General features: G+C 36.7%; 1 protein-coding gene across 1 annotated transcript in view; it reads right to left on the bottom strand.

Moving 5' to 3' along the window:
* LOC107591710 (ankycorbin-like) overlaps positions 1 to 27764 on the bottom strand; it is a 63195-nt gene that overhangs the window by 20426 nt on the left and 15005 nt on the right. The window contains exon 3 of the mRNA XM_016280944.1: positions 2939 to 3069. Within this exon, the coding sequence (XP_016136430.1) occupies positions 2939 to 3069 (131 nt within the window). The remainder of the gene's footprint in view (positions 1 to 2938; positions 3070 to 27764) is intronic.

Raw genomic sequence — 27764 nt, forward strand, 5'->3', positions numbered from 1 at the left:
TCTTATCTATCATATGTTGCTGCCTCATTACTGTGCTATACATTTAAAATAAATGTCTTTTAATTTTATAGTAGGCCCTATATATTTATATATAAATATATTACTTTTTTTATGAATGTATTTTACAACCATACAAACAGTGTAACATTTGACCAGATTTAGTCCAACACATTTTTTTCAATAAAAGTTTAGATTTTATAAAATTATTGTGCACTCATGATTTTTCTAGAGTAACTTTTGCTACCGAATTATCCACTAACCTTGTTTATAATAGTGTTTTTGTCATAGATTATTATAATATATATTTTTTCCTTTTGTTATTTTTTCTTTATAAGAAAGTTGTCTGTATTTAGAAGATTGTGTGTAACACAAAAGAGTGATGATCAGTTCAACACATATTGAGGTATAGAAATTCTACACTGATTTAAAAAAAAAAACTGCACTGGTATCGGATTGATATCGGTATCGGGCGATACCCAGAATTTTTGGTATCGGTTTGTGATCGGTTCTGAAAAAGTGGTATCGTGTCATCCCTAGTTTTTACACCATGTACAACTTGTCTGTAAACTAAATGCAGTAAATAGAGGGCTCTTTGATTTCAGAGGTAGGTCAAAGACATGCTCAAAATATATGCTTGTTCTAAGGCAATTGTAAAGCATTCTAGTGTGAATGAGTAACATTAGATCAATCCTTTTTATTCTGTGTAGCAAGTCAAGCACAAAGCTGATAATGACCTTGATAATTATGTCACTCACGGCAGCTACATGGGTCTGACCTTTAAATGAACAAACCAAGAACTTAAAATATTCAAATATGGCAATTTAAGAATAATATACATCACTCTAATGCTATTAAAGGTCAGTCCAGGAAAACCTACACTGTTTTTGGAAGAATTAAAAATGTAATATCATTGGTGCTTTTAAATTGGTCTGAAACACAACATATAAAATGACAGTTCACACAAAAATGAAAATGGTCATTATTTTCTTTTTTAATTATGCAGAAGAAAGAAAGCCATCACCGTATGGCAATTCTTCTGTGGAACACAAAAGATGATATTTTGAAGAAAGTTGGCAACCAAACACTTTTGGTTACCACTGACTTGTATTGTATGGGGAAAAGATATTTCTCAAAATCTCTTCTTTTATGTTCCACAGAAGGTCATACAGATTTAAAATAATATGTGGGTGAAAAAATGATGACAATTTCAATTTTTGAGTGAACTTTTAAAAAAGAAAAACTTTCTTTTAAAGAGTAAAGTTTTAAAATGATGAATCCTAATCACTGGCATCCTTATATTTAATTAAATGTTAAAGTCACTGCATTCTCGACAAGGTAGAGAGGAGATTCTGTTTCTTTTAACCCTGAAAAGTAGTGGTAACACTTTTGCTGCAGCATTTGTCTCGTGTTTTTGTAATAAATATGATCAAGAGCTCTCTCACAGTCCTTTTCAAGGTAAATAGCATATGATTACCAAATCGCACAGGGTCTTGTGTCCGACTCTTCATTATCAGGAAATTATATCTCCATGGTGACTGTGACGGTTTGGAAATAAAGCAAGGCTCTGTGTTCTGCAAGTGCCTCTCTGGCTCATGAACCCTCTGGAGCGCAAGCAAGCACTCGAACACAATGAACTCCTCCAAAGGGCAGATAAGGATTTATTGTGAGCCTATGAGAGCGCTTCGACTCGAGCCATCATAACGCAGGACACTGGAGACTCATTCAGGTCAGCAGTGTCGGAGTTCATTACTTACAGAGTGAAGAGAGCAAGATATTTTCTCTGCATTCACTGTAGTTCATTCACCTCTGCTGTGCTGTATGTAGGAATGTTGCTAATTCTTTCTTTATAACTGATGTTTTAAAGATATGTTAATAATTAAATTTTATTCCATCTAACATGAGAGTTTTCTTCTCATGCATTAGGCTACATCAGACAGTCTTATAAACTAGGAAACTCATGCTACATTTTCATCACAATATGATTCTATACATCTGAGCATTTTTGTTGTGAATTTATATTTAAGCCTGTAGTCTCTATATTTATGAAGTCACTCAGATCACTCTATCAACGCCCTAGCAACCAGAGCTCTGCATAAGAAAACTAACACTTAAAATAAACAAACAAAAAAATAATCTAAGTTTTGCATTAGAAATATTTAATGTTGAACTTATGATGTCAGACTCTAAAAATGTGAAGAACAAATTCCTTTGTGGTGGATTTAAATTTCCTGTTATTTTCACAAACACAATAAATCTGTCCACATCATCTCAAAACATGTATATTTTCCTCCAAAAATGTAGGCACAAATGTAATTACTCGGGTTGAGACTCCAATAAAATAAAATAAAATCCTATTAATCTCTGCCAAAACAAAGAAACAAAGCTTTCAAACTTCTTTAACTAGTCTAACATATATTTAAGTGTCCTTCCTATGACTTCTAAGCAAAACAACACAAAGTTGCTAAACAAAAAAATCAGAAAAGCTAAGCTCTGATTTAATTTTTACAGGATTTCAAGTGTTTAAGTCATTGTTGGTTCAAATGTGTGTCGCATGATTTTAAACCTGGATGAGTTGCATAAACAAATCGAGCATTCACTTCTGAACATCTGTGTGCCTGTTACAGTAAACAAGGGAAAATGAAGGCTGATGTAAATGCAATGAAAGAAAATGCTGATGGGGTGAATGAAGGTTGGGGTTTAAATGATAATTTCTACAGCTAAATAAACACACTAATGAATGGATGCAAAAAAAGAAAAAAAACTCGCATCTCTCCCTCAGCTGGAGTGTAAACAACAAACATACAAATTCATTTTTATGCATTTCTCAAGTGGACTGCAGAAGATATAGTCTAGAAATACTTCAGAAACACTGCTGAAGTCACAATTAGAGCAGTCAATGTCTAAATCGAATGAGAGCAATATCAGTTCCAGTACTCACGCAGACTTGCCCTCACAGTCGAGCTTGGTGGGACAGGCTCCTTTCTTCGACAGGAGGGATGTGACTTTATCTGCTTCTCCATGCTCTACTGCACTGAGGAGACGCTCATCATTCTTGTTCCATTCATGGGCCTAGAGAAGAAAAAGGAAGAAAAAGAAAAACATTTAAAACATGCACACAGCTCATAGATGAAGGACTGCAAAATCAGCTTTTGACAATATATGATTTGAATTTCACAAGTAACAAAGCACAAAGCTTACTGCAATTATTGAATGAGAGAGGCATATTCAGGGCTCGCAAAATTTCAAAATAACTGGTAGCCCTTCGGGCAGACATTCTTCAGATTTTGGTAGCCTAAAACGAATTTAAGTAGCCTGAATTAAAAAAAAAAAAAAAAAAAAAAAAAAAAAATAGACATTGTCTGAACTTCACTGCGGACAAATCAGCAAGATTAAAAACTTAAGCGATCACTTTTTTCTTCAAATAACAAGTCAAGAGAGTAGGGGTGCAATGGATCACAAAACCCATGGCTCGGATCATATTGCATTAACATATCAGATTTTGAGTAACAGATCGGCTCATTTTGCAGATGAGCAAAAAAAAGATGGTTCTTTATTATTTAAATAACAGAATACTTATTTGATACCACAGCAAAAACTAGTAGCATATAGGTATGTAACGATTAACTCAACTCACAATGCGATTCATGATACTGATTTCACAATAAAATTCTCACAATTTTTATTTTTAACAAAATGAGATTTAAGACAAATTATAAATGAAAAGGTGTCCTTTTATTATTTCTCCAACAAAATGCTGCACATTTCGTTGTGAAATTGAAATGTCAAATAATAAAACTAACTTGAAATTTTTTAACAAATCATACAAATAAAATAAATATCTTCATATAAACAAACTAAGGCTTTGGCTGTGCTTTTTCCATTTAAAATTAGAGGCAACTACTGCATTTTAATCATGATCCAAACAAAGATGCTAAATGCATGTTATTTAGATTGCAATTAGATTGTATAATTTCGAAATTTGGAGCAAAAACAGAATGGTCTGATTTTAGCTTTGTGAATGAGATGCAAATGTCACTCTCTGACAGCAGGTGGCGCTTATGGAACAGCAAGGTATTTATAGGCTGCTGCCCCTTTAAGACCGAATGCATGGATCCAATATAATGATGCACTTGAGATTTCCTTCACCACTGTTTACGTTCACTTAAGACACATTCGCTGTGTTTACGCGAATACTTGCCGAGACAGTTATTTTGAGATAATTTTGTGTGTATTCATTCAGATGCAAGGATTTGCGAAAGAGGAATCAATTCTGTGTACGCGCATTGTCTGAAATGCTCTCTGTGCGCGCTTTGAATGAGTGCGCGCAGCTCCGAATGCGCGTGAACGGTTTAAATCGGCAAGGCTTTAGAAACATGTGCTCAACTATGATCCGTTTTACCCCTACAAGCTAGTGAACAATGCAAATCAAGGAAGGAATTTTATATCACTGTTCAAGATAGCCTGCCGGGCAGGGCGGTGATACATTTTGGTAGCCCGACTGGAAAACACAATAGCCCTGGGATGTCGGGCTAGCGATTTTGCGAGCCCTGATATTACAAATAATGTTTAGTGAAGTTTAGTTCAGAAAACATCATAGACTAAAAGACCAATCTTGTGATTGAAGATTCTATTTTTTTTTTCATCAAAAAGATATTGTAAACCCAGTTATAATAATTTGTAATAAAAAAAAATCTATGTAAAAACTAGCAAAACAAGAAACATTTTCACTGGTGGCCTCAGACTTTTGGGCTACACTGTCGAGCTTATTTGATAAAGACTTGAACGACTGCAGAAACAAGGGACTTGTGCGGTTTTGTAAGTGTTCCCATAAAGTGAATTCTTCAGCCCAGAAACAAGGGTTATGGGAGCTGTTCAAACACCATTTAATTTTCCTCTTTAATAGATGGAGCAAATCTGGTCTTAGTTTAAAAAAATGTCTGTGAACTGGAAATAACTTTGTCAGTGTTATAAAAGAGCAAATATTTCAAGTTCATGATTGATATTGGCAAACAAGTTTTTCCTCTCTTTAGCAGACCCTAATTGAAGTCAACCAGCTTTTCCCATTTGTCTTCACCCATGACCTTTGAAAAATGTATACTTATGAGTCAAACTAAAAGAACATGAGTTACTAGCCTTTGGACAAATGAGAGAGCATGTTGAAAGAGCTTACACACTCAAAGAGAGGTTGAGGAGAGAAAGACGAAAGAGTTCAGATCAATCAGAGAAGCCACTCTTAGTATGACTAAAAGGGGAATAAAAGATACGCCTCCTCCAAACTTCCAGCATGAAAGAATGATGCAATGACACCAAAAGCCATGGGATTAGCCTTTGCATCTCAAGCTATATGATTCAAATAAGGGTTGGCAATGCATTAAATCTAACAAGAAAGATACACTGGCAATTATTTACAGGGGGCGCTACAGTCTGTACATATTGCTGCCTGCTTGAGCTGTAAGTTAACAACCTACCAGTCAGAATTACTCATACTGTATCATTGCATTGTGGTATTGCATAACAGCCCTTTGTAAATGTGAAGACTGACTGCTATTGACACTTGTGAATCCATACAAACCAACAATTTCCATCAAAATCAGTGAGGTCAAAAAGAAAAACAATCATATGAAACAACGGATGAAGTCACCTGAATAAAATTCCACCTAGAGTTTACAGGCATCAAAAGGAATGAAACGCCTGTGGCATGAATCACATTATTTCCTTCCAGTTCTTCTGAAACCTCTCAGGCACCACAGGAACGGATGAAACTGTTTCCTAACAAGGGCTTATTCACAGCTGAGATTCAAATGCAGACAAATCTAGTCTTTGTAGCTGTGCACAAGAGTGAAACAATGCCTAATGTTGAACGTAATAATCAGAGCAACTGTTTGAAGACCCCCTTTGAAGTTATCAATGCAGGAAATCATTTGGAGAAGTCCACAGATACTAAAAACTTGAAGAGTTCTGAATGAACCGGAATGCAATTGCTCTAAATGTAGTCTAGGCAGTAAGCTGAAAACAGACCGCAGAGGTCAGACGGCGAAATGCAGAGGCCACTTCTTAAATCTGTCACTATTTTTAAAATGCAGTGTAACATTACACGATCCACAGTAAACCCAGCACTATTTTTGGGAGCTGTTTTTTGGGACTTTGGCCTACTATCTGCAATCAGCTGATGCTATTTAAAATCAACTCATGAAACAAAATAAAGAACATTTGTAAAAGAAACAGATGACATTTGTAAAGAAACAGTCTGAATTAGCCTCCTGGTATTCCCAGGGCTCTCAAACATCATTAGCAGTGTACAGTGAACACACTGACTGATACTACATTTCAAAACAGGCATGCTGAGAAAATCAATATGGGTCTATAATATTCCCTCTCATGTTGGAGAAAAAACAGCATCATAAGTACATTTTGTTCTGAGATACTTGTTTATTTAGTTTTTGTAGTTTTTTTCTTCCTAGTAAGAACAGAAATTCCAGTTGAAAAAAATGTATACAGCAAAAAAGAGAATACAAACCGTTTTTGACAAATGGCAATGAAATTTATGAACAGTTGAAACTCCCTGAAAAGTTTGTATGATGCATATTATTACCACATCCAAGCTGAATTTTGGAATATTGGGTTACTAATACTCAATGACATGTAAGAGTGTTTTCACAATAAAAAATCTAGTTTAAAATGTGTTTCATCCTTAGAAATGTACTCTTTTATTCATGTTAAGCTAAAAAAAACCCGGTCCTTTTCAAAAGGCTTTTGCCGCAATAAACTCCTAATTTGCTTTTTAAATTTGTAAATGCAATTTTTAAAGTTTGAGTTTTCTATTTTAATAACTTAAAATGTAATTAATTCCTGTGATGGCAACGCTGCATTTTCAGCAGCCATTACTTTAGTCTTCAGTGTCACATGATCCTTCAGAAATCAATCTAATATGCTGATTTGGTGTTTAAGAAACATTTCTTATAATTATTCTTATTATTATTAACAGCATTTATTTGAAAAAGTAAAGACTTTCATATTGCTAAAAAAAAAAATCTGTCACTTTTGATTGGAATGAATTTAACCCGACTTGCATTTTTTTATATATTTTTAAATAAATTATAGATCAGACAAAAATATTAACATCAAGTAGGGCTGCGTAATTATGACAAAAATGTTTATTACTCCTTATAGAACTGTAATTGCGATCACAATTTACACTGAATGGTGTTTATACCAGTTTGAAGCAACTGCATGCCATATTTTTATATGAAAATAAACAAGCTGAAAACACTCTAACTGAAAAACCTTTATTGCTTTTCTATAGTATTAAGCCTCAAATGTCAACCACACGTTGGATTGGTTTCTTCTTTAAATAAAGTAAAAGTATGCATGCAATATCTGAAAAAAACTGCTTCTGGAGAGGTAGTGCACAAATAATAAAAAAAAATGAATGCTTGAACAGGATGCATAGCATTTAAAGGGGTCATATGATGCGATTTCGATTTTTCCTTTCTCTTTGGAGTGTTACAAGCTCTTGGTGCATAAAGAAGATCTGTAAAGTTGCAAAGACTAAAGTCTCAAATCCAAAGAGATATTCTTTATAAAAGTTAAGACTTGTCCACACCCTCCTAAAACGCCTCGTTTAAACACGCCCCCAACATGTCTACGTCACAGTGTGACAAGATTTGCATAACACCACCCAAATGTTCACGCAAAGAAAGAAGGCGTAACTTTTATTCTCGCTGTAGTATTGTTGTTGCCGCCACCGCCATGTTGTGGAGATGCTATGTTTTGTTGTGAAAGCGAAACTATGTTGTTTGGCCTTCCAAAAGAGGACGATATCTGCTTCGTCATGCCTAGAGCTGATCCGTGCTGGTTGCTGAGGAAATACATCAACTTCGCGCTGTGGATCGCCGGATCAGCTTTCAACGTGGATGAAGCGGAGTCAAGCCCGGGGTCGTCACATGTGGTTGCCGCAAGCCCGCCGGCCACTCCTTCATCGAATCCGCCGGCCGCGCCTTTCCGAGAGCTTTGTAAAAATATACGCGTTTCAGAAAGGCGGGGCATAGAGGAGCAACAATAATGTATATTATGTAGAAAATAATGTGTTTTTTTTAACCTAAAACCGCATAAACACATTGCATTACACCAAATGCACAACATAACGTTCTTTTTAGCAACGTCATATGACCCCTTTAAAATAAAAATACGAGCAGGGATATAAGATGACATGACTGGCATTATACTGGTATTGCAAAAGACTGCACAGAACAAACATCACTGTCAGTCTATTGCCAAAACTGATATGATAATAAGCTTTTAATCCACTGTTAAGCGGGAATGAAAGAACAAACATAAGACTCTTTTAGCAATAAAAAGATGTGAAAATCTACATAAACCTCTAAAAGAATCTTTAAACAACTAGCAACAGCCTGGAGATCTCTTTTTTTTGTCATGGTGGGCCTTTGCAAAAACAGGAAACACTTAACATTATCTCAAAAGGGCCTGTTGGACTAAATAACCAGGGACATATGGCACAAAAATAACCTCCACCCATCGCTCAGTGTAAGCATTTAACTTTTATCTGATAAAAGTCCTCTTCAGCCATGCAATATTTAGAGCCAGAGGCAAGACAAGTGGTTTAGATCAAACGGTTTTCAAGTTGAATTTGTGTTATCTGCTCATAAACATATGCAGTTAACTAAGTAGGAAAGAACATGGCAATTTCATTATTTAGACGTTAAGAATAAATGAACATTAGGCATATTTCTCTACCACATTGTATAATCTCCCTGTCTTTGACTGCTCATACACTGATATTAGGGATGCAATGATACACATATGCAGTTAACCAAGTAGGAATGAACATGGCAATTTCATTATTTAGACGTTAAGAATAAATAAACATTAGGCATATTTCTCTAGCACATTGTATAATCTCCCTGTCTTTGAGTGCTCATACACTGATATTAGGGATGCACAGATGCACGAGCTTGTCGAGTGAATATCTCACAGACATCACTGGAAAGTTTGTAGTTCGGTCGGATATGTCAAAAGTAAGTAAAACAATGCACAAGTTACTAAAGTTATTTGACGGTAAGGAGAGAGAGAGAGAGAGAGAGAGAGAGAGAGAGAGAGAGTCCGAGAGCGCGCACTTCTGTTGCATGATCTTGATTGCTGTTCGATCCATTAGCGCATGCATTTGGATTAAAACTAAATCGTAAATATAAAACAAACAAAAATTATAGGGGCATTCACTATAAACAGCATTTATTTTAAACATCAAGCATACACAACTTTATTTAAAGCAGAAGTGAAACTAGCAGACTGGGTGAAATGCGCTAGTCTGTAAGTGTCTCTCTCATTCTGCACCAATACAAACGTGTGTGCACTGCGTATGTTTAGCTTGCTTTAAGGCCAAAGTATACTTCAGTTTTTACTCGTATGCGAGGGTCTGTGTACACCGCGCGTGATGCAAATTACATCACCAAAATAGTATGCGTGCACTCCTATAATGTATAATATATTTTTTTTAAAATTCAAATGCTGTGAAAATATAGGTATTGGTGAATACCAAAAATTAAAGTATCGGTATCGGACTCGTTCTGAAAAAAGTGGTATTGGTGCATCTGATAACTGATATACCTCCCGCCAGTAAAATAAATGGTAGATAATTTTACTTCCTTGCCCACCAGAAAAACAATATAGGTGTGTTACCAAGTTGTGACCCTTGTACTTGACAAGTCATGCTGAATATTTTCAGTTCGCTAGGCCCTAATGCTTAATCAAACATGAGACTTTACTTTGATTCATGCAAAAGAACCGTAACAATGGATTCATACTGCCTGTACCTGTACATAAGCCAAATGGATCAAATTGTCATGTATCACATCAGGCCATGTGAACCAGCTGTTGGCTTTCAAATTAATGGCTTCTAACAGGCTAGACTATGACCTCTTATCACACGTGTCTCTGTTCAAGCCTGGCACTAGCTGTGTTCTCTGTTTGAACGATTATACTCACACTGCTAACATTTGGACCGTTTCTCTTTCTTGGATTCCCAAGATGATAAGCTCAGAGCAGCATGGTGAATGCTCAGAAAAGCACATTTTGGTGCGAGAATGTTTGTCTCTGAATCACTCTTTCATATTATTATTACTACATGATGGATAATCACATGACACAAAAAAAGCTTCAATGTCCACATACGCTTGAAGTAATAAGATAAAAAGTTGCATGAAGGAACTATGGCAATTTTCCATCGCTCTCCTCTTTGATGCAGTTTATTGTACTTTGTTGAACTTTTGCACTTATCCTAGGCTTTCACACTTACACCCAGATATCAAAAAGGTCTATGGGTGCACAACTCATTACCATTCAAAAGTTTGGGGTCAGTACAAAACATTTTTTTAAGAAAGTCTCTTATGCTCACCATGGCTGCATTTATTTGATCAAAAATGCAGTAAACACTGTAATACTAGAATTTAAAATAACTGTTTTCTATTTTAAAATGTAATTTATCCCTGTGATGGCAAAGCTGAATTTGACTTAAGTTAATCAATAAAACACTTGATTTATTAACAATAAAAGCAATCTTCAGCAAATCTCAAAATGATCATCTGTTTTTCCATGATCTGTTCATCATCTGTTTATTATAATGCTGCTAGGGATGCACGATATTATCGGACTGATATCGGAATCGGCCGATAATAGCTTTAAATGTACATATCGGCATTGGCTCGATATGAAAAAAATATGCCGATATGTCTTGCTGATAAGAGGAATACGTTAACTCACATGTGCTCAGGGTGTGCTAGCGATTAGATTAGTGGTCAACCGATATATCGCCAAGGCGCTGAGAACGGCAGTGCCTGAGCATACAGTGCTCACATTCTCCCTCTTGTTCGCTGTCGTTGTTAACAGTTCTGTCTAATACGGATAGAAGTATGTCTAATAATCAGATAGAATGGTTAAACAAAGGAATTAAAATGTATACAAAGTATTATATTATTAGTAATAGAAAGGCAAACATTATAATACTTTCTCGTTTGCCGTCAGCATTCAGCAAATACACATTTTATATAATTTAAACAAATCTTTGAATGAATAATGAACATTTAATTTCACAAACCTTGCAAACTTAGTTGAATCCAGCTGTGAGATCGTGGGAAGTGTGCATTTGTATCCTGCATGATCGCGTGTTCTCTGTGTGACGGTCCGTCCGTGTGAATTGAATGCTGACAGGAGAAGAGTTCAGCTTCACTGAAGACGCGCGATTGTGATTTCAAATTATGCTGCGCTTTATGCATTTGCCCACTGTCATATTCATCATGTAATTTTTACTGTGTGCTGTATGTAAAATGAGTGTTATCTTGGCTTTGTTTGAAAAAATATGATTCCCAATGCACACAAACTTCCCAGAATACTGAGTGCCCTGTTGCTTACAATTTTTACTTCCTTTTTAAATATATTTTTATTAAATATGTATTTATTTGTGAAAAATACTTTGTCATCTAAAGCATAAGTATGTTTATTTTACACATTTATTTTTTAATCCATTTTCAAATGATTTTAAATTTCTTGAATATTAATTAAAATAAATAAAATTATATCGTCTTTATATCGGCCACCCTGCTTTCCAAGATATTGGCATCGGCTGTTAAAAAACACATATCGGTCGACCACTAGATTAGATCACATCAGAAGTAGTGGTCGACCGATATTGTTTTTTTTGACAGCCAATGCCAATATCTTGGAAAGTAGGGTGTCCGATGGCATATAAAACCGATATCATTTTATTTCATATTTAAGACATTTTAAATAATTAGAAAATGGATTAAAAAAATAAATGTGTAAAATAAACATGCTTATACTTTAAATAAAGTATTTTTCACAAATAAACAAATATTTAATAAAAATATAATTAAAAAGGAAGTAAACACTGTAACCAACAGGGCACTCCGTATTCTGGGAAGTTTGTGTGCATTGGGAATCACATTTTTTCAAATAAAGCCAAGGTAACACTCATTTTACACACAGCACACAGTGAAAATGACATGAATATGACATTGGGCAAAAGAATGAAGCGCAGCATAATTTGAAATCACTAGTTTAAAGTTTGTCGATCGCGCGTCTCAATGAAGCTGAACTCTCCTCCTGTCCACATTCAATTCGCACGGATCGATCGTCATGCAGAATACACGCGATCATGCAGGATGCAAATGCACACTTCATAAAATCTCACAGTTGGATTCGACTAAGTTTGCAAGGTTTTTGAAATTAGATGTTCATTAGTCATTCAAAGATTTGTTTAAATTATATAAATGCGTATTTGCTGACTGCTGATGGCAAACGAGAAAGTATTATGTTTGCCTTTCTATTACTAACAATATAAAAGCAGTCGTTATGATACTTTTTTGTATACATTTTAATTCCTTTGTTTAACAGTTCTATCTGATTATTACAGACTTCTGTCCGTGGACAGAACTGTTAACGACGACAGCGAACAAGAGGTAGAATGTGAGCACCATAGATATAGATATGTACACATATCTATGGTGAGCACTGCGTGTTCAGGCTGCCTTTCTCAGCGCTGTCAAAATAAACGTCCAGTGCGCCGTCAAAATAAAGGTCCCGCCACGAACGCATTGGCCAAACAGAAAAACTTATCGGCTGATGCCGATATTTGAAAAATGCCAAATACCGGCCGATATATCGGCCGACCACTAATCAGAAGTGTGGCTCATTCTAGAAGCAAAGTTTTGCCTGAATGGCAATTAGATTCACTGCTTTGGATCGCTGCATTTAAACAGAATGCACATACAGAATGACGCGTTAGGTGTATGATAGAGTAAACAGTAATAGCACGTGCAGTGGCAGCAGCGGCAGTTGTTCCTACTGCCTGTTCGGTAAGGAGTTTTAATTCCATAGGGGGCGCTGTTGGCCTACTTTTAAAGGGGTCATATGATGCGATTTCAATTTTTCCTTTCTTTTAGAAATGTTACAAGCTCTTGGTGCATAAAGAATATCTGTAAAGTTGCAAAGACTAAAGTCTCAAATCCAAAGAGATATTCTTTATAAAAAGTTAAGAGTCAACCCCGCCTACCTAAAACGAATCTTTCTAACACGTCCCCACGTCTACATCACGATGTGGGAAGATTTGCATAACGCCGCCCAAATGTTCACGCAAAGTAAGAAGGCGTAACTTTTATTCTCGCTGTAGAATTGTCGCTGCCGCTATGTCGTGAAGACGCGTGTGTGTTTGTGTTCTGTGTGTTTTGTTGTGAAAACGAAACTACTTTGTTTGGCCTTCCAAAAGACGGTATCCGCTTCGTCATGCCTAGAGCTGATCCGTGCTGGTCGCTTAGGAAATACATCAACTTCGCACTGTGGATCGCTGGATCGGCTTTCACCGTGGACGAAGCAGAGTCCAGCCCGGGGTCGTCACATGTGGTTGCCGCAAGCCCGCCGGCTTCCGCTCACTCTTGCCCGCCTCCGCTCACTCGAGCCCCGCAGTGTGAAACTACTTTGTTTGGCCTTCCAAAAGAGGACACGACTACAAATCAGTGGTTAAGTTGTATTTACAACACGGTTCCAGAACAGTTCAACCCAAATATTCAGATGTGTGCAGCACATTTTATGGAGGACTGTTTCCTGATCCTGGTAGAGTAGACTACAATGCCGGCTGTTCTGACTCACAGACTGTAAGTACGTTTTCTTACACTGATGATTCAAACGCGAGTTTTGAGCAGTGTAGAGTAGCGCTTGTTGTTGGTCATTTCTCCGATTACAAATGCAGACATGGTTTTAGGTTTATGCGGCGCGATGCAATGCAACGCGAAAAAAAGACAGTATAAGTCATTATAATCCATAATTATGTCCCCACTGGATGCAACAAATGCGTCGTTTATAATGTTTTTTTTTGTTTTTGTCTCGTCGCTCCGGCCGGGACACGGCATCACAGTATGGTAAGGGGCATAACATTTCCGTCACACGCTTGAGGTATCTGGCCAATCACAACGCACTAGATAGCTGGTCAATTAGAGGACACCTCGCTTTTCTGACTGATGATTTTGAACCTTAAAACGTATAAACACATTTCATTACACCAAATACACAAAATAATGTTCTTTTTAGCAACATCATATGACCCCTTTAATAAAATGAAAGTAAAATACACAAATAACATTTACACTGAGTTTCTGATTAAATAAAGCAGTAATTGATGTCATAAAATCATGAGTATGTTTTGATTTAAAAGGTCAGAAGCTATCGCTTACATGAATAAAAAATGACAAACATGACACTTGTCTTAAAAATAATTTGTAAAAATAAATAATTATTAAAAATAATTTGCTACACTTCGTGTTGTTTCCAAACAAAAGGAAATATATTGGTATCGGCTATCGGCCAAAATGAGTTGAAAAATATCGGCATATCGGATATCGGCAAAAATCCAGTATTGTGCATCCCTAAATGTTGCTATGCCTAAATTCACTTGGAGTATCCCTAGTGTAGCTCTCCAACTGATGCATATATATATATATATATATATATATATATATATACACACATATATACATATATATACACATATATATATATATATATATATACACACATGTATTAATATATGATATTTATATTATATTATGATATTTAGAAGATGTAACGTCAACCACTATTAAATAAAAATCTATAGAGGTAACAGTGGAAAAAATATTTTTCTCAAAACCCCCGAGTCCAAAAGAACTTTAAGGCCCAATCCCAATTCTATTTTATACCTCTTCCCCTTGTCCCTTGAAACAAAGTGTCAAGGGGTAGGGGTGAAAATATTCCCCTAAGAATTGGGACACCACTACTATACGTCACACATCATCATACGTCATCTAGCTCCTACAATACACACACCTATACTAGTGTGTGCATTAGAGCCTTTAATTACCGTTCTATATTAATGCGCTGCTTACGGACACACACACACACGCATCAGATATCACGTAGCTCTCACATCCAGGAGCAAAGAAACTTGTCAATGCTGCCCCACGACTTTTATTAATAGCAGTTTAAATACTGAAAGGGTTTAGCGATTTATAATTATTGGGGGTACTAGCCCTCCTCAATGTCTATGGTGGTTATCGCCCTGATCAGACATTAAAATATGTTGTGGCACTATCGTGCACTCTGTAATGATATAACGATAGCAAACTTCAGCAATTTTTTGCAAACATTTCTTTGAGTAACATGACCTTAAATATGAACTCACTATTGAATGCAACAAATGATTAAAGTGAAGTGACATGTGGCCAAGTATGGTGACCCATACTCGGAATTAGTGCTCTGCATTTACCCATCCAAAGTGTACACACACACACCGTGAACACACACCCGGAGCAGTGGGCAGCCATTTATGCTGCGGCGCCCGGGGAGCAGTTGGGGGTTCGGTGCCTTGCTCAAGGGCACCTCAGTCGTGGTATTGAAGGTGGGAGAGAGCACTGTACATTCACTCCCCCCACCTACAATCCCTGCCGGTACGAGACTCGAACCCACAACCTTTGGGTTATGAGTCCGACTCTCTAACCATTAGGCCACGACTTTCCCATACACTTTTACTTTTCGTTAAAATCTTTATTAATGCCGAAAATGCTTATTAATGTGTCTTTTTGTTCGCTCGGGCAGCCATGTTGCCGCTGAAGCCGGTTTACGCTGAGATAATTCATACCCCTTTGTTTGAAGTGTGGTCCCGAAAAATCTTTGTTTGAAGGGCCCTTCCCCTACCCCTCCAACCAAAAGAGAATTGAGACACCCCTACCCCTTCACGTGAATGCGCTAAATGGAGGGGTAGGGAAAAGGGGAAGGGCTAAGGGGTAGAATTGGGATTGGGCCTAAACCTGCTTGCTCTGAAATCTGAAAGATGATGTGAATGCAATATAACGGCTTTAATATTTGTCCAGCCTATACCAGCGATGCCAGTTCAGGAGGGTGAAAGTACACTAAAGACATAATCTCCCTCTTAATCTCATTATTAGATTAGTCAATAGGGAAGAGCTTGAGGGGTTGAAACGGAAGGCTCTGGATATCCATTCAGGGCTTTACCATTAGCAAGGTCTAAATGCAAATCTTTGTGGTGCTTCACTGTACAAAAGACATCCAGATAGAACTACTGAGAAGTCTGAGAGAAAATCCTCGGTTCAGATGCATGCAAATGGACTGTGCAGATAAACAACAGCTGTTAAAGCCACTCTGTTATTCCCTAAAGCTTGTTTTTTCACACATATTGAGATGTTCTTAAAACCTGGTTTTTGAACGGTCCCCCAACCCCCAACTCACTAAAAGCATACTCTACTCATATAACCAACCTCCTCTTCCATAAAGAGCAAAGAGTCTTTTTGTGGGAAGCTTTTATTACATGGTGTACAAATGCCTCCCTTTGTTTAACAAAGTTCAGATGTGAATGTACCATGAAAGTTCATAGATTTGAGTAATAACTGCATCTGTTTTGCCAGGAAATATTATAGAAGGGGTTCATCTGTGGATTAACCTCTAAATAAATCCCAGAGATGTTGTACAGGTCCAATCTGAAGCAGACCGGAGTAATATGAGGGGCAAGTATCTGTAGCTCTGGGAAATAATTGTGATGTTATGAATTCCAGTACTTTCTAATGCCAACCACATGAACCTTTTGCAAAAAACAATGCATCTTTTCTACTAAACTACATCTGCAGCTGCTTAAACTATTGCACAATGTGGGGTAGTTTACATTGGTCTGAATAGATATGAGGATTAAAAAGACAAAAACCACATGACTTTTTTGAGGTTCTGCGAACAAGACTTAAAATAGACCTTCTGTACCTAACTTTGCACATCCATTATCACATTCCACCAAACTCATCCGCTCAGAAAGAATGTGCTTTTTAATCCCTTGAACTTGAATTCCGTCCCATGCCAAAATTCTTGGAGGAACTCTAGAGATAATTTGCCTCTGAAAAGAGATGAAACAACGGGTTGGAAGATGTTATAGAAAGTAAAGTTTAGAGGGCATGATGACTGAAAGTTCAGAAATTCTGGATTGGTAAGAGATTAGAGATCAGTGAGGTTTGTCTGCAAAAGTATGAAGGCCTTCGAATAGACTTTTCTTTTTTTTAAGGGCTGCCAATCGATAAAGAAGTAAAATTGTCTTGAATTCATTGTAAAACATGTCATTAATTTAATTAAGAAATTAGCCCCAAAATGAAAATAATTAAAAAAATATTACATTATTGTGAGTGACATAATTCTGGTGGTGACACTGTTACTCATAGCTTTACTGCATGTTTGCTGTGGTTGTCGTCAACAGTCACTGATTCCATTATAGAACAACAGTGTTATCTCATGTACAGCTCTCATCCACAGCTCACTCACCATTGCAGTGATACCCTAAAATAAAATGCATACAAATACACCCCCACTCGTTACATACATCCACTGACATTCAGGTGCAGTTTTTATATCATATATAAAAGTTTTACAAGTTGCTTCACATTATGCAGGATTCAAATCCAATACTCCTCGCAAGTCAACCTCTAGACCAACAACCAGTGCTTTATAACTAGCTCTTGGCTGCCATGTATTTGAGTGAATTATTTTCTATGGTGAAGGTAGCATTTGTACATTTAAAATGGTGAATTTTTTTCTACCATAATGTTATTAGAATTGTATGTCCTTTTATCTCCTTGACATTAATTCCCTATTAAAGCTAGCATCCTAGTAATGCCACTGGAATCTGGCCTGGCAAAAACATGAAATTCTTCATTACAGAATTTACATATTGTTCAGTCAACCTGTTTAAATGCATTATTTATAATTAATGTAATTGACAAAAAATCTCATTAAATTAACAGCCCAACTATTTCCACCACTTGACACCAACAGTCTACACTTCTGGCTTAAGATAACGTACTAAAAAAGAAAGAACACAGCTGATATATATTGCATTGTTGTAAGCAATCTACACACACACACACACACACAAAGACTTATCTGGGATGAGCTTCCTAAAACAATAATACTGACAGTTATTTGTCTGAAGCCAGTTTAGAGAGCCAGATGTGTTTGATTCATCATGACGGCAACCTGGAAAGCTTCACCACCGACAACTGTTACTGAGATGACTCATGACTAAACCAATCTGAAAGCTCACAGAATGCAGGGGTTAAAGCAAAAAAAAATCCTGAGCCTGAACTTTTTCCGGGGGTTGGGGGGTGGACACATACACAGGGTTATTTGGCAAAAAAAAAATAAAATTTTGAAAATTATTTTCCTTGAAAGTAACTAGTAACATATCTGCCCTTGCCATTAGCCCTTGACAGGCTCAGACTACAGATTATGGTGGGCTATTTGAAACAGCAATACCAGGAAAGGTTACTCACTATAATGCAAACACACATAACATTTAGGATGCTTTTGATCAAGTTTTGCTGGTTAGATTTGTCCTTGAAATTTCTGAAATTGTTTTGTTCAAAATGAATAATAGTAAATTAAATACTAGGAAATGAATATAAAATAGGAAATATACAAAGACAGTTTACGACAGAAAACTACAGTTCAGTTCAATTGACAACAACAAAATAAACTGCTCCAAGAACTAGTAACTTAAACAGGGTTCGTACAGATACTGCAAAATGAAATTCCAGGACTTTCAAGGACTTTAAGCACTACTCTTTTGGTTTTCAAGGACTAAAATCAGATCTCACTTATCAAAAAATATTGTTATTGTCTTTCAAATTCTAATATATAAACTAATAAAACAAATGGTACAAATAAAGTGCAGCACATGCAAAGAATGCAATGACTGTGGCAACTTTAACATTTGAAAGGATACTATGGCAAAGTTATCGCTTTCCTTATTCAAACAGATTTTTTTTTACAAGTAAATAATTGACCTGAAGAATGAAAGCTAGGCTATATCATACACTTGGAAAATTATGAGCTATATCACCGCTTATCGACACTAGGGGTGTGACAAACTTAGCTCACGAGATGAGACAAAATGCATATACTTGGTTCAATAGAACGAGACAATGTTTTAGTACTTTAAAAAGGTCATATGATGCTATTTTAAAGATCATTATTTGGTGTATTTGGTGTAACAGAATATGTTGACATACTTTAATGTTCAAAAAACACATTATTTTTCAAATACTGTACATAATTGTAGGTCCTCTATGCCCCACCTCTCTCAAACACGTTGTTTTCAACAAAGCCCCCTTCTTTAACAAGCGCAGTCTGCTCTGATTGGCCAGCTGACCCAGTGCATTGTGATTGGCCAAACACCACAAGCACGCATCGGAAATGTAACGCCCCTTACCATAATCGCGAGCTTCAGCTTTCAAAATAAATATCAAGACAGTTAATAATGTCGTTAGTTTTACCATCAATTCAAGCTTGAAAGGGCAACAGAGTCGCGTGACAGACACAGTGATGATGCAGTACACAAACCGCGGTTAAGACCGCTGACGTGCTACGATTTCTGACAGGTAGTTCACTTTCCTGTGATGTGACCCTGTACCCCTCACACACGATGCGTTACTCTGCGCTGCGCAAAACTCCGCATTTGTACAGTCAATAGCAAATACTTAAACTAATAACAAAACATACTTACAGTCGCTGATTCAGAAGTGCCAGATTGTCAGCGAAGTCGGAATTGACCCCTTTTTTTTTTTTTTAGAAATAGCTTTTGTGCAGTCAGCCTTGTACTCTTCTAGGTTAAAAAAAAAACTGTCGTCCATAAAATGCGTTGCACAGATTCGAACATCTAGGTTGTGCTGTTCTGTTGTAAATAAATCTTAACCAATGATTCCTAATTGCATCTACTTCCGGAAGGCCAAATAAAGTGCTTTTGCTTTCCACTGAAACACACCGTCTCCCTGACATGGCTGCATCAACACTAGTGCTGTGTTCAAAATATCGATATGACGATGTATCGTCACAGAGATTTGACGATACGAGTATCGATACAGCTGGCCCTGTATCGATATTGTGGCACGTGTGCAGCAGTGGACCATGCTTAATTTTACAACGTTTAAAATTGAGTAGAAAAGTGCGAGGTTTCTAAAAAAAGAATGAATAGAGCATCTGTTAATAATCTGGCCGCAGAGGAACAACACAACTAGGTTGCCTGATATAAAGAGATGTAAACCCCAAAACAGAGCTTTACTCTTGCGCAGTACGGAAATATCTGCTAAGTGTGCTACTTATCTTTGTCAACCTGGCAACCCTGTGCACGCGCTCTCTCTCCACTGTGGATAAACATGCTTGCTTTCTGAAAAATGTTGTGCACACAGCCACGCAAAACGACGTTGCGCGCACTCAAAACGAACTTGCGAACGCTCGAGTATAAATCAGCCTTAAATCAGCCTTGAGCGTGTTTGCGCTAAATAGAGTGAAGACAGCGCATTAGTTTAGAACTCTTCTAATTTTTTTTTTTATTGTAGAGAGTGTGTTAATTTGTGCCATGATAACCTACCAGCAATGTAAATGATTTTTTTTTAAACATATTAGAATGAGTACATTACAATATAAATTTATTAGAACAAGTACATTATTATTTATGGGCTTAAAAACAAGATGCAAACAATCAGAATATTGTACCTGGTGGGGAGTGCACAATGTAAACATGAAACATATGCCATTACCTATATTGTACTGTGGTACAGTTATGGAGGCCCTTCATAATGCAGAGGTCAACTGCCTGCTCTGCCAATAGTTAGAAATGACACTATAGTAAGCAGTGTTTAATAAACAGCTGTTTTTCTAAATTCTGCTGAGGTGAAATTCAGTGCATTCATGTATCGTGATACGTATCGTATCGTGAATTTGCTGGTGATACACAGCCCTAATCAACACTACTGCTGTTCCTGAAACCACACCTTCTTTCTTTGCATGCACATTATGCTAATATTTCAACATAGTGACGTAGATATGTGGGGGTGTGTTAGAATGAGGCGTTTTAGGTAGGCGTGGTTGACTCTTAACTTTTATAAAGAATATCTCTTTGGATTTGAGACTTTAGTCTTTGCAACTTTACAGATCTTCTTTACGCACCAAGAGCTTGTAACACTCCAAAGAGAAAGGAAAACTTGAAATCGCATCATATGACCCCTTTAAGAAATATTTGAATGGCAAAATATTTGTCTTTTAATTACAAAAAGTAGAACAATGCAGTTATATTTTGAAATGTTTTAAAGGGGTCCTATTATGCTCTTTTACAAAGTCTTGATTTTGTTTTGGGGGTGTACTAGAACAGGCTCTCATATTAAGTTGTTCGAAAAAGACATTATTTTTCCACATATTTTACATTACTACAACACCTTGCTCCCCAGTCTGGCATGAATGGCTCGAATAGTTCCTGTATCAAATGAAGGCCCTCCTTCTGAAATACGTGTGCTGTGATTGGTTAGCTGGGCGAGTGTGTGTTGTGATTGGCACCACTCGGCGCTTGGTCGGGAAATGTCATGCCCCTTACCATAGCTGCCTGCGAGCTTCAGTGTAAATATTGCGTCAAATCAAATCAATTTGAGCGCTATTTAAACCCGGATGATTGTAACCACTCTAAGTTCGTCTGCCTTGGGAAAGCTAGTGTCTCCGATATAGTGATAACACTCGTTGCGCCTTCTCTAGTACAGCTCAACCAGGTCTCGTCCCATTCGTTGATATTTGTGATATCACAAATCCCGGAAAATATGCGTTGTAGTCCAAATGAGTCGTGAGTCACATGAAAAGTGATTTCTGTTAAATTAAATATCTCCTTTTGAATTGGACTTTGAGCTTTGTAACTTCGCAGATCTTTTTTATGTTCAAACAGCAACATTACAGACTATCTAAAGTTGAAAAAGTGAAAAAGCATAATAGGACCCCTTTAACAAATCTAGGGCTTGACTAACAATTATTTTGCTAATCAAGTAATCTACTGACTATTTTGACAAGTATGTTTTAGCAATACAAATAGAACTAAGTGAAAAACAGGCTTTAACATGACTATATTTATATATAAACTAACGATGAGGCAATAATAATTGGCTCAAATAAATGATCAAAACCAAGTACATGGTTTTATTGAACAACACTGTTGAATACATAATGTAATATGCCCAGTGCATGAAGTGGAAAAAAATAAGTGCCGGTACTTTAGATTTGCTAATCTCTAAGAGCCGGGCAGCTGGGGCTGGGCTAATACAGAAACCATCGTCTTAGTGCGGATACTTGCTGTGCCCATTCTCATTAGCTTTACTGCCAGATTCACTCTACTTGGTCATCTGGGGCTTTATCTGATTGGTCCTGGGTCAAATGGATGAGAGCTGTTAACATCTTATTGGTCAATTGAAAGCTGAACTGAAAACAGAAATGGTATGGGGGTCAGTTGTTTGACTAGACAATGACCAGACATGTCAAAATAAAGCTCACTTTTACTGATGATATTTTTAGTAATCATTTCATTGTTTGACTGGCATGACCAAAGATATGAAATTAATACACACCTGGCACTGTCAATAGAAGGTGTTATTTATAAAAGCAACCTACTTACTTTTGGAAAGGCTACGGGACCGTTACATGGGCAGTCTAGACCATGATCCACTCCCTTTAAGGTTTGAATTAAGCAGTGACTGACTCTACATATGAAATGTGTCAGTGTACGACAGAGGATAGAAAGGAATTAGGTTCTGGGCAGTCTGCTACGACTCTTAAACTCTGAGGGGGTGGGGATTCACTATGAATACTTTAACAGGCCCTGTGAAATAGCATTCACTCCAATTCAACCCACAAAATAAATATTGCACAGGAGACATTTGCCTCTGCCATTTGAGGTTATACAAATGTAATGAAGGGTTGTGTGTTTTACCCTCACATGGCAGAGACCCTATTTCTAAATCCCCTGGCAGCCATATCTTACTGATGAGGTAATTCCACAAAGCACAGCAAGCCTTATCACTAGCCAGACAACCCTGCCTCCCTCCTCAACCACTTTACCCTCAGCACTGGACACATCTAATTCGCTTCAGAATGGATACCCTGACCTAAGGTGAAACCAAAATTCCATTAACAACATTATGATGCCATTAATCTACGTTTTTTATTGACTAAAGTTTTATGGGAAGAGTAAAATGAGCAAAATTATCTCCTTAGACAGCTCGGGATATATTCACTGGGAGTTTCATCATGTTGAAGGTTGCAGTTAACCCCTTTGCTGTCACCCCCCATTTTCGGCATTAAGACACAAATGACATACCCAAAATAAAAATGTTGCTGCTCATCAGGCTTTCTGACTAGATACATAGTCAGAATCAACATATGTTCACAAAGCTGACACTTCAAAGTATACTGTTCAACAATCAGAATTACTCAGAGTGTTATGATAATAGATATATAAGCTCAAACATGAATTCAAAATATTAAAATATATATATTTAAATGTATAAAATATATGTTGCTGTGGTAAATGCTTTTAGAAACACAATGAAGCTAAAGCCACAAGTCTACTAATGCTTCATTTCAAATTTCAGGACATAATCTCCAAAACTGTTAATTTTTATGAAATATTTTCTAAGACCATGTCATGTGTGTTTTTAGAGTAGGGATGCAGCGATTAACCGGTTTCACGATTAACCGCGTTTTAAAACGTCATGGTTAATTCATCGTAAAGGTTCCGCTAAACCGAGTGTTTCTGTTGCACGGAACGGAACTGTAGCAGCTTGTGCAAAACGAAAACAAAAGTTACACTACCGGTGCACCAGCTTAAAATGACGTGTTTATCAGAGACACGGAGGCTACTACATGCATTAGATTAACTGTGACCAAGGGACCAAACAGCAAAGCTTTATTTCCACCAGAGAAATGCCTGTCGATAGTGTGGAACCATTTTGGGTACACCAAGAATGACCAGGGTGTCATTTAAATATTGCTGTAAAAAACTGCTGCTAAAGAGCAAATACATAAGGGATAATGCACGGCTAGCTGTACATTGAAGAGATTTTAATGCACGATGTGAAGGCAAGAACCACCTGACACAAAGCTACAGCTCGTTAGCTCAGCATTCTGCCCGCTTCAGATCAGAAAGAGAAGAGTGCGGAAAGATCACATTTATTTGAATTAATGATTTATGACATTTAGTTACTTGAATTAATTATTCGAGAGAGAGAGACAGAGAGAGAGAGAGAGAGAGGTGACAGTTGCCTCTGTGAATTAGCCTACCTGCGTCTGTGCGTCTCTCCTGTAGGCTATTTAATCTATTTTATTAATAATAGTCACGGGGCAGCATTCTCAAAACGTTTGTGTCCTCCTGAATGTTTGTACAAGTGCGCAGCGCGATCTCCGATCTCACAAACCAAAATAATAGACATGATAATAATTTTCTCAGGCCACATGTAAAATCATATGAATTATTATAAATATTATTAAAAAGAATACTCATGGATGACAGTTGATTACAATAATATTTCAGTTTATTTCCATCATTAGTAACAGTTTCCCCTGTGGGACAAATAATGTTAATATTAGTCGTATATTAATAATAGGCTACTTCAGTAACTTTGTTATTTACTATCCCCGTTGTAGTATTATTCATAAGTAAAAACCAACCAGTTTTTTTTTCAGTTTCCAAATTCTCTACCCCAGGTCCAAAAGAAATGTAAAGAATGTACAAACTGAAAACATTAAATACTTTTGTGATCTATTTCCATTTGTTATTTTCAAAAGAGAAATACTGTCATGGATGTTTACAGAGCAGAGGTCACCTTTTTTTAATTCCAATGGGAGAGATGGACTTTTGTTTTGTCTTTTGTTTATTATTATTTCGTGCTGTATTGTTGGTTACTGTGTTATTTCGGTTTCAAAAGCCAGCAATAAATAACACTTTAATATCTAAAGAGTGTTCATGTGATTTTATACATTAGTAATGTTGGGAAATGAATAAATGCATTATAATCGTAAAACCGTGATTATTCCTCAGACAATAATCGTACCAACAAAATCTATAATCGTTGCATCCCTATTTTAGAGAAGGCTAATTAAAGGCTAATAAAAAAGATTTATGGCCCCCTGTAAGCTCTCCTGCGTGCTATTATCTCATGTCTGGCCTGGCAAACTGTCCCATTCATGATTCTATTGTTTTCACTCGACGAACCTTTCACACCTCCGCCAGGTATGACACATTATCCTCATTATTCCTTTATCATTATTCTTTTGTTTTTATTCAGCCATTAGTAGCCTTTATTCTGGCATTACAAGGTTTACCAAGCCACATCGCTTCAATCCCAATACACATTTACCCAACTATTATCAAAAGTCTTTCTAAAAAAATACAACAAAACATTTTCTTGTGTCCTTACATTAATTATTATGACAAAATACATTATGAAGAAGAACTGCACCTGTTCTGCAGCTGCATTAGAGCTAACATTAGCATCAATCTACATAAGACAATTTATGACATTAATAGTACACTTTTACTCAAAACTAGTGGTCAACCGATATTGGTTTTTTGACAGCCGATGCCGATATCTTGGAAAGCAGGGTGACCAATGGCCGATATAAAGCTGATATAATTGTATTTATTTTATTTAATATTTAAGAAATTTGAAATCCTTTGAAAATGGATAAAAAAAATAAATGTGTAAAATAAACATGCTTATACTTTAAATGACAATGTATTCAAATAAACAAATATTTAATACAAATATAATTAAAAAGGAAATAAACACTGTCACCAACAGGGCACTCAGTATTCTGGGAAGTTTGTGTGCATTGGGAATAAACATTTTCTCAAATAAAGCCAAGGTAACACTCATTTTACATACAGCACACAGTGAAAATGACATGAATATGACATCTCGAAGCTGAACTCTTCTCCGGTCCGTATTCAATTCGCATGGATCGATCGTCACGCAGAGTACATGCAATCATGCAGGATACAAATGCACACTTCATAAGATCTCATGGCTGGATTCGACTAAGTTTGCAAGGTTTTTGAAATTAGATGTTCATTAGTCATTCAAAGATTTGTTTAAATTATATAAATGCGTATTTTCTGAATGCTGACGGCAAACGAGAAAGTATTATAATGTTTGCCTTTCTATTACTAACAATATAAAAGCAATCGTTATAATACTTTTTTGTATACATTTTAATTCCTTTGTTTAACAGTTCTATCTGATTATTAGTAGGGGTGCTCCGATCAGGGTTTTTGAGGCCGATCGCCGATCACAGAAAGCAGTATCTGCCGATACCGATCTTTTTAAAGCCTTCTTTTTATCATTTATAACTATTTATATTGATACTCCAATCAGGATTTTTAGACAATTATTCAGGGCCTGAATTACATTTTTGAAAATGGGAGGAATTCCCCTCTTAGGTGACTCTTGTGAGGGGGACACACAGGAGTCCGCTACTGATCTATGGCTGTTTACCACAAACACAACATTTATCCTTTATTTTGATTTAAAATCCAAACATTGTCACTGAAAATGCTTTTTCAACATTGTGATTCTTTTTTACACAGTACAGTAATACAATCTTTCACAGACATGTTTAAACTCAACAAATATAACCAAAACATTATTCAATGCTTTTTACTTTTGCATTTACTTCTAGATTTATATATTAAGTTGCTCAAGCAATTGGCAAAACATTTAAACTACTTTTCTTGCGTTATCACAAACTTACCATTGACAGAAATAGTCAGCTCTACTGCCTTTTCTTTTGCACTGAAATCTTTAGTACAAGCAATCCTGCGGTTCATAAAGAGCTTTGTTTTCCTACCTCAACTAGTGCCATCTCTTATTGCCTTGTTTATCTAAAAGTGATCTTTTCCTTTAAAACTAGCCAACAAGCCATATCATATGTGTTGACTGTGAAATACAGTAGACTTTAATAACATGCATTTATGGTAAATACTACATTTTCGTGTCAATCCACGTTCATATTTACTGCAAACAATGCGCTGTTACTTTAATTCAGCACTTGCAGCGCAGCAATAGACTCGGTGCGGAAACGATCTCTGCACTGCTGCAGACGCGCCACTACTGGAACGCACTGCCAGACAGTAACCGTGTGCAGTGAACGCTTTATTAATCCGTTAACATGAGCGCAGAAAAAATATGCATTTAAGAAAAACTGAAATATCACATGGTCCTAAGTATTCAGACCCTTTGCTGTGACACTCATATATTTAACTCAGGTGCTGTCCATTTCTTCTGATCATCCTTGAGATGGTTCTACACCTTCATTAGTCCAGCTGTGTTTGATTATACTGATTGGACTTGATTAGGAAAGCCACACACCTGTCTATATAAGACCTTACAGCTCACAGTGCATGTCAGAGCAAATGAGAATCATGAGGTCAAAGGAACTGCCTGAAGAGCTCAGAGACAGAATTGTGGCAAAGCACAGATCTGGCCAAGGTTACAAAAAAAAATTCTACTGCACTTAAGGTTCCACATGAATAATTGTGCGTGCGTCTATTAATCATTTTGAGTCTAATATCATCCCATAAGTTTGGTCCCATCCGGCTAACGTGACAGTCACGACTCATGCAGCTGTAAGGTTTTTCTTTAGTTTTTACTCGCGATCTTTACAACACGCATTACATTACTATTTCATGCACACTCGTTTTATGCGGTTTTGGCGCCACCTGTTGTTGTGGGTGTATTATTGACATGTCAAAGTCTAGACCCTGAATATAAGACGACTGCGTTTTTTCACATGTATTTCCAAGAAAAAAACATCGTCTTATATTCGGGACAATACGGTACATT

This window comes from Sinocyclocheilus grahami, unplaced genomic scaffold (assembly GCF_001515645.1).
Source record: "Sinocyclocheilus grahami isolate Dianchi unplaced genomic scaffold, SAMN03320097.WGS_v1.1 scaffold145.1, whole genome shotgun sequence".
NCBI lineage: Eukaryota > Metazoa > Chordata > Actinopteri > Cypriniformes > Cyprinidae > Sinocyclocheilus > Sinocyclocheilus grahami.